This window comes from Elaeis guineensis, chromosome 16 (genome assembly GCF_000442705.2).
Source record: "Elaeis guineensis isolate ETL-2024a chromosome 16, EG11, whole genome shotgun sequence".
Lineage (NCBI taxonomy): Eukaryota > Viridiplantae > Streptophyta > Magnoliopsida > Arecales > Arecaceae > Elaeis > Elaeis guineensis.
The window spans coordinates 44,849,881-44,858,303 of NC_026008.2; the positions used below are offsets into that span (position 1 = coordinate 44,849,881).

At 47.4% G+C, this 8,423-nt stretch overlaps 1 protein-coding gene across 1 annotated transcript; it reads right to left on the minus strand.

The window, feature by feature from the left end:
* Window positions 1-7,813: 7,813 nt before the first annotated feature.
* On the minus strand, window positions 7,814-8,423 carry LOC140854279 (transcription factor DIVARICATA-like). The gene is made up of 2 exons (XM_073249830.1): window positions 8,220-8,423; window positions 7,814-7,990 (listed from the first exon to the last, which is right to left on the minus strand). Exons 1-2 carry the CDS (start codon window positions 8,421-8,423, stop codon window positions 7,814-7,816), a joined length of 381 nt encoding a protein of 126 aa, XP_073105931.1.

Sequence of the window (8,423 nt, forward strand, 5' to 3'; positions counted from 1 at the left end):
GGACTTTTCTTCTCTTGTTTTTCTTTCTTTCTTTCTTCTTCTTTGTAATGAGCTACGTTTTAACGCGTTGACCTCCCGATGGCAGCGCCCCGTCGAAGCGCTTCCCTTGCCTCAGGGGATTCCGCTGAAGTCTACAATCCAGCGGCTGAAGAAGGAAGTCCTCCATTTAACAAAAAGGTCGAAGAAGACAGAAGGCGAGCTTCGCAGATTGAGGGAGAGTCATTCCGAAGCCACCGCAGAGGCCACCTACTTTCGAAATCTCCACGTGAAAGGGATCATGGAGTACAGCCGGAGGAAGGTGAACTTTGAGAAGGAGCTTGAGGAACACAAGAAGCATGTCAGTGATCAAATTTGGGCTCAAGCCACCAAAATCAGTTCCCTTAGGGTGGAGCTGTCAGCTGCCCGGGAGAGGATTGGTCAGCTGAAGGGAAGTTTATCCCGGCTTTTGACTCGAGCCGACAGCGATCGGGAGTGATCGAAGAAGGTCTCTAACCTCCAGCAGCAGCTCCAGGATGTCGAGGCGAGCTACGATGCGTACCGGGCTGGCTGGCGCAAGCAGGTGGACGAATACAAGGGGAGGCTCCGGATGGCGACCGACGAGGTTGCCCACCTTCAAGGGCAGCTGGTTGGCAGGGCTCAGCTCGCTTCCTCTCGGGATTCCAGCCTCTCCCCCGATCCGATCTTAAAATAATCAGACTTTTATCTTGCTCATGTTTGGATGAGGTTCTCCTCCTGTTCCTAACATGACCATGGGGGTACTCAAGGGCCGTTATATGGACCTCTCCCCCGATCCGATCTTAAAATAATCGGACTTTCATTTTGCTCATGTTAGGACGAAGTTCTCCTCCTGTTCCTAACATGACCATGGGGGCACTCAAGGGCCGTTATATGGGCCTCTTCCCCGATCCGATCTTAAAATAATCAGACTTTCATTTTGCTCATGTTAGGACGAGGTTCTCCTCCTGTTCCTAACATGACCTTGTTTTAATTGTTTGAAGGGGTCATCCCCAATCGTAACAAGTCCCTGCCAAAAGGGAAAGATATGCAAAGTCGAAAGGAATTTTGATTCAAAGCAAAGTCGTGAGTAGTATATTTACAGGTTTCTCGAGTCCCATGGTCGTGGAAGGTCTGCTCCTCCTTGAGGCCCTCCAGTGATGGAGTTGATGATCCCGATTGGAGGCCGATCTCCGGGCTGCTCCTCCCTCCTTGGCGGTTCAGGTTGCGGCAGGGCCCTTTGTCGATCTTCTCTACCCTCAGGTCGATGTCGAATGAACCTATCGAGTTGACCTCGCTGGATGAACCCCTCGATCTCGTCTCGGAGCTGGATGCATTCCTCCGTGTCATGGCCGTGGTCGCGATGGTAGAGATAGAACTTATTGGGGTTGCGCTTCCCGAGGTGTGTGCGCATCCTCTCTAGCCTAGGGAGCTGCTCCCTAACCTCCATCAGTACCTGGATCTTCGAGGCATTGAGGGGGGTGTAGTTGCGGAATCTTCCCGATGGAGAACCCTACCGAACTCCGCAGTCCGGACTTCTCTACCTATGTACCCGGGGAGGAGTATGGACACGCTTGTGCCTGGGAGGAGTTCGAGAACGTGGCCGAGCTTCTCTCGGCCCTTTTTCGACTGCGGGCTTACTCGAGTCTCCCGTCTGCCGCTCTCTCGCAGTCTCCTCATCCTTCATTTTGAAGGCTTCTTCCGCTCGAGCGTACCCTTCGGCCTGAGCCAACAGATCAGTAAAATTCCTGGGATACTTCTTCGCCAGGGAGAACAAAAGGTCATTCTTCTGAAGGCCGCCCTTCTGAGCGGCCATTGCTACCGACTGGTCCAAATTTCGGACCTTCAGTGCTGCGACATTGAAACGGTTGATGTAGGCCCGAATGGACTCCCCCTCCCTCTGCTTGATATTGATGAGGGACTCCGAACCCTTTCGGGGGCGCCGGCTGCTGACAAAATGGGCCACAAATTGGTGGCTCATCTGATCGAAGAAAAAGATGGTACCCAGCTTCAGCATCGAGTACCAGTTTCTCGCCGCTCCCTTCAAGGTGGATGGGAAGGCTCGGCATAGAATGGCGTCGGGTGCGCCATGAAGCAGCATCATCATCCGGAAGGCCTCCAGATGATCAACCGGGTCTGAAGTTTCGTCGTAGCTTTCGAACTGGGAAGTTTGAAGTTTGGCGGGATCGGTTCCTGCATGATCATTTGAGAAAAGGGAGGATCAGTGCAAATATCCTCACCATAAGCGGGGGGAGCGTGGTGAAGTTCTTCGATCCACCGGTTCATCTCCTTGAGCCTCCGGTCCAGAAAATCCTCTCGACTACGGGTCTCGAGGGTCCTCTGACAGAATGGGGGTAGAGATCTTCCAGAGGTGGAGTCGTGATCCGACTGAGGGCTCTCCACCCTCGAGTTCGTCTCTCCAGGAAAGATGGGGCGGCTGGCCCAAGTGGCCCGCCTCATCATCGGATTCTGGTGTTCCGGTGATACTCTTTCCAGGCGCACTGATGCCTGCGGCTGCTGCTGCTGTTGCATGGCCTACACAGCTTCAATGAGGCCTCTGACCTGCTGCGCCAGCAGATCAAATTGCTCCGCACCGACCGTCGTTGTCGGAGGAGAAGGAGGAGGCTGGAAAACTAGAGGTGAGGCCGGAGCTTGAGATCTGGCCGCGGAGGCCGTGGATCGTCGCGTGGACGCCTTGCGGGGAGGCATCGGGCAAAGACCGAGTGGGGGGAGGAAGAGAAGATGCCGGAAAAGATGCCCGGAGGCGGTCCCGTTGAGCGCTCCTTCAAAAACAAGGGTACTGCGAAGGCACAGCCCTTCCTCTAGCACCAATCCTGTTGGTGCAAAAATCCGCCTGCGCCGAAGAAGCTGGAGTTGTAGGGGTCGCGGTCACCGTCGAGACCTGCAAAAGAAGTCTAAATCGGAGGTGGGGTTGCTCCGACAAGATCCTCCGACGCTCAAGTCAGTTCTCTGCCTCAACAAGAATGGAGCGCTCAAACCGAAATTTTAGCAGAGTCTCTAGGTAAAAATGAAAGCTTAGAGAATAACGTATCTGAGGTCTCCCCTTTTATAGACAGAGGGGGCAACAGACTGATAGAGATATCTGTAACCGTCTGGCAGTGGGCCGCCCAGAGTCAGGAGGAGTTTGTTGCGGAGAGTAGTGGAGTGGAATCGTGGCTATCACCGGTACATGCCACGTTGAGTCTGTCGTGGGGAGTGGAGCGACGTCCGTTGTCGCGACTTGCCAGAAGATGGAAGAATCGTGCGGTATCCGTCACAGGAAGTGGAGCAGGATCGTGGACATCATAGCGGTTGGCCAGGTAGTAATGGAGCCGCGCAAAATCCGTCGCAGGAAGTGGAGCAGGATCGTAGGCATCATAGTGGTTGCCCAGGGAGTAATGGAGCCGTGCAGAATCCGTCGCAGGAAGTGGAGCAGAGTTGTGGCCGTTACTGCGGCCACGTCAGGGAGTGCAGGCCTGTCGGCTGAAGCTCGGCTGGAGTGTCTGGCGAGGAGAGGTGGTTAGCTACCCGCTCTAGAGGAGCCCGGAGTCCAGCTCTCGCAGGAGTCCGGATGGAGTCTTCCTTCAGTCAAAGTCGGGGGTGAAGTCCAGCTCCCGTAGGAGTCCAGGCGGAGTCTTCCCGTAGCCGGAGTCGGAGACGAGGTCTGGCTCCCATAGGAGTCTGGGCGAAGTCTACCTGCAATTAAAGTCAGGGGTGAAGTCCGGCTCCCGTAGGAGTCCAGACGAAGTTTACCAGCAATCGGGATCTTGGACGGAGCCCGGCTCCCGTAGGAGTCCGGGCGAAGTCTTTCCACAGTCGAGGTCATGGATGAGATCCGACTCCCGTAGGAGCCCGGGCGAAGTCTACCTGCAATCAAAGTCAGGGGTGAAGTCCGGCTCCCTTAGGAGTCCGGACGAAGTTTACCAGCAATCAGGGTCGAGGATGGAGCCCGGCTCCCATAGGAGTCCGGGCGAAGTCTTTCCGCGGTCGAGGTCGGGGACGAGATCCGGCTCCCGTAGGAGCCCGAGCGAAGTCTACCTGCAATCAAAGTCAGGGGTGAAGTCCGGCTCCCTTAGGAGTCCGGACGAAGTTTACCAGCAATCGGGATCGAGGACGGAGCCCGGCTCCCGTAGGAGTCCGGGCGAAGTCTTTCCGCAGTCGAGGTCGGGGACGAGATCTGGCTCCCGTAGGACCCCGGGCGAAGTCTACCTGCAATCAAAGTCAGGAGTGAAGTCCGGCTCCCTTAGGAGTCCGGACGAAGTTTACCAGCAATCGGGGTCGAGGACGGAGCCCGGCTCCCGTAGGAGTCTGGGAGAAGTCTTTCCGCAGTCGAGGTCGGAGACGAGATCCGGCTCCCGTAGGAGTCCGGGCTGAAATCTGGTAGTTGTAGGAATCTACCGTTGGAGAAGTTCAGCCGTTGGCGAAGTCCGGGGTAGTTCGGATTGGAGTTGAACCTGGCTGGAAGAAGTCTGGAAGGGATTCGGGGAACAGCTGATAGTCGTAGAAAGTCAGCTGGCGGCGGAGCTTAGTGAGCACTTAGGGCGGTTTAATAGATAACTGGGGGAACTCATGTTGAAGGAGCTCGGGTGGTGTAGTGGGAGTTCGTCCGTCGGGAGAATTCAGTCAGAACTGTGAGAATCCGGCTATTGGAGAAGTTCGGAGAGATACCATCTGTGGTCGAAAGCCGGAGGAGTCTTGGGAGGGTCAATCCTGTTAAGAACTTCGGCTGAGGATATTTTATACCCAACATCAAGTATTCTAGAGATTAGATTTAACGTCGAGATGACATCTATCTTCATGTCTTAAAAGATATTTTATATTCTGACTCTTTAGACTGCTCTCATATTAAAATGATGTGACCATCCACTTATATATATATATATATATATATATATATATATATATAATACTCTAAATGTCATCATTTATCTACAGCCCTCATCCACCTGCAATGCACTTATAGCAAATGGAATGGAATGTGTAACTTATAGGTGGAGAGTTAAAGGTTGCGCGCGCAACATCCCACAAAACGTTGAATCTTTGGTAAAGCAGAGGACGCCACAGCTTTATTAGAGCATGGACGGCAGTTCACAAATACAAGTAACCAACATCAGTAGGTAAACCATTAAATGCTTTTCAATATTGCGTCGGTGGTTGGCAAATTTCCCATGGATTAAGGGTTCAATTCCAGCCCAGCCATGCGTCAAGCATTATTGATTGCGATCATTTTTTTGAACATATCTGTTCAGAGGACGTGGCCGATCCTCCATTTTAATCACCCGGCCCTCTCATCTCATGTTTCCTCAGCAACGTGAGCTAGGTAAATTAGTCAACGACAAGGTCCCACGTCCAAACCTTACTCCATTATTCATTTATTTTTCACAAAGGGACACGTGCGAAGCACGTGTGACATTCGAGTTAGGATGACTTGTACTTTTGTGATGGGAGCTACTGGAATCATTGCATTCAACCCTTCCTCTATTGTTTATTAATTAATGTTTTTAGTAAAACATGTGCATCGCACGTGTAATGTTTCAATGATGATAACTTTGTGCATATGATGTGGGATCGTCCTTTAGACCATATGCAAGGCCACCATAGCTTATATCCTGCACCACTTACGCCACGTAGTGGTGTGCCATGCCAACCATAACATTTCGTTCTTGTGAGCCAATCATTAAAATAGATGATGGGGTCCAAATGAAATGAGATAATTAACATATTGTACCACCATACAGTGAATGGTATCGTTTCTTTGAAGCCACTTGTATGAGGTGATCCGATTGTATCTTTCATATCAAAAAAAGATTAACCTTCCTTTGTATGAGACTATCATTGGATCACCCACCGTGCAATTCTAAAGCACTTCAAATCCATTCATTCATCCATCATTACAAATCTCAAAGGCAAGCAACTGATCCAATGGTAGATTCATGCGAACGAAGATGCATCTTTCTTTGCTGTGAAAAATACACCCTCTGATCCGAATACGTGATCGACAGACCAATTCTGATTAGGTCTTTCTATTGGCACCACTCTCTATGAAATGTGAGTTGGGGCCAGACTTTGGATTCTTCTCACTATTTCTCAGATCTTTCTTGGACTCTGATGAAAGAAAAAATATTTTTTAAAAAAAAAAAAAAACCTCTGGTTGCAAATCCACAATTTGTCAAAATCTTGAGCATGGAAATTACACTTCTTGCAGCTCCATTTTCCTGGATGCATTAATTTTCAGCTAATAGAGCATGATGATAATCTTATATAATTAGAACTTAGAAGAAAAGAGAATGTCAGACAATTTAATCCCATTGTTTTACCAATCTGTCAAAGCTTTGGATGTCATGACTAGGAAAGATTTCTCGTGGTCACATATATATTCCATACGCAATTTGGCCAAGTCCACTTCAATCTGATTAATGTTTTATGTTATAAAATTAAGGTCATAGCATTACAACAAAGTTTAAAGACTGCTGACCAGAGAAAACCATAAAAGCAACAGTGTCAGATAAGTTCTGGTGTACATATAATATTCTCTAAAGGTAACTCAACCGTAAAGTAGTACACCTGAGACATGGTAAACTTGCACTCTTTTCCTTGCTCCATCACAAGTTGGCTCAATCTCTGAAAAAAATATCGCTTAATAGAGAGTGATGAGCCTGTATTTTAGAAACTCGTATCGCTCCAAATCCACTTTTGATCTCTTACAGATGAACAAGGACAACAAGACATAGACCATCCTGGCGATTCAAACTTATGAATCAGAACAGAAAGACATTACACATTTGGCTTACCTGAAGTATGTTGCGTTCGTTAATTTGTGAGGCATTGACTTCTAGATGAGGCTGGCTTCCACACTGAGTTAGTTTGAGTCATGGAACCAATTAATAATAAAGGTCAAAACAGATTGACCGTATCTTTCCATATATGCTCTTAGTGCAAGATCTGAAAGCCAACTTTTGAGAGATGGCATTGAATCGATTAGTTAAGATTTTCTTTTTAGTTGAACTAGGAAGCAACATTATAACAAAAATAGGGAAGTTTATGGACTGTTTGACAAGTTATGGAATTGCGCCAGGCTTGAGTTGGTTCCGTGGGAAGCATGATGATCACTAAAACACTGCAATATTACTCTAATTAAGGAAATCAGATGTTGCAAGCTTTAAAATTTTGTTGCTGGAGAAACATTTGCAATGCCCAAGGATATCATGTCATATAGCTAGGAGATGAAAGTTGTTCTGTCACATGTTTTCTTGGATAATCGAGTGCAACATAATGATCCATCCCTTTTCTCCTTATCTTTAAAATATTAATTACTTGACAATCCATTTATGACCAACCTTCAACATGGATATATATATATATATATATATATATATATATATATATATATATATATATATATATATATATATATATATATAAGACTTGCATACGCTGCCGTAGAAGCTCCATGCAAGTGCTGATACTGTGGCTGATGGTAATAAACACAAGCCCTAAAATCAAAGGCATGCATGACCTCCAAAACAACTCCAGTTTTCTACATGGTGTTGAACGTGTCCCATCCGAAAGAAGACAAAGGAAAGAATTTCTTAAACACTTAGAGCATATCTAGCACGGAGAATATATGCTAATTAATTAACGAAGAAATATCACAAGCATCTTTTGCATTGAGAGTCAGAAGAACTCAAAGTCTAACCGAATTTTCATAACACCAAACATAATTACTACTAAGGCTTTGTAATGTCTGCTAAAGAAAGTAGAAACTAAACAGCTGCATGCTAATATGGCAAATTATCTGAAATGCATCATAGAAGAAGATCTAAGGATTGGTGACATCGTGGATGTTCTTTCTCTTGCGCTCCATGTCTTGTTTTTGACGGATGAAGAACTTCTGTGCATGACTGGCCACTTGTACTGGCGTTTTCGTCACACTGTATGTCGAGATATGCTCTTCCAATCCCCCTTCCCATAAGTTGCAAGTCCCTGTAAAAATAATCTGCATGCATGCAAAATTAATTAATAATTAATATTCAAGCAAATTTTTTTTTTAAAGAAATCCCTATTGAGAAATTTATCTCCTCAATCGAGTACGTACTTGAAGTCCAATCTGTTGTGCGCCTTGATTGGATTGCTAATTTTTTAAAACAATAATAATAATAACAATAAAGTAAAATATATATATACCGATGTTCCTCCTCCGTCCATGGCTTAGCCTTCCTCCTCACCTGACTGCGGCGTCCTGATCCAAAAGAGGTGTTCTGATCTTTCGGTGGGCGTTGCTCCGGTGCCATACCCAAAATACATCCATCACCGGAATTGCCACCTTCTTCCTTCTGCAAGTCATCTTTCATTGGAAAATTGGCACTAATCCGAGACCATCGATCTGGCGTTCCCTCTGGGTTTACCAAGGGAGCAAGCTCCAAAACCAT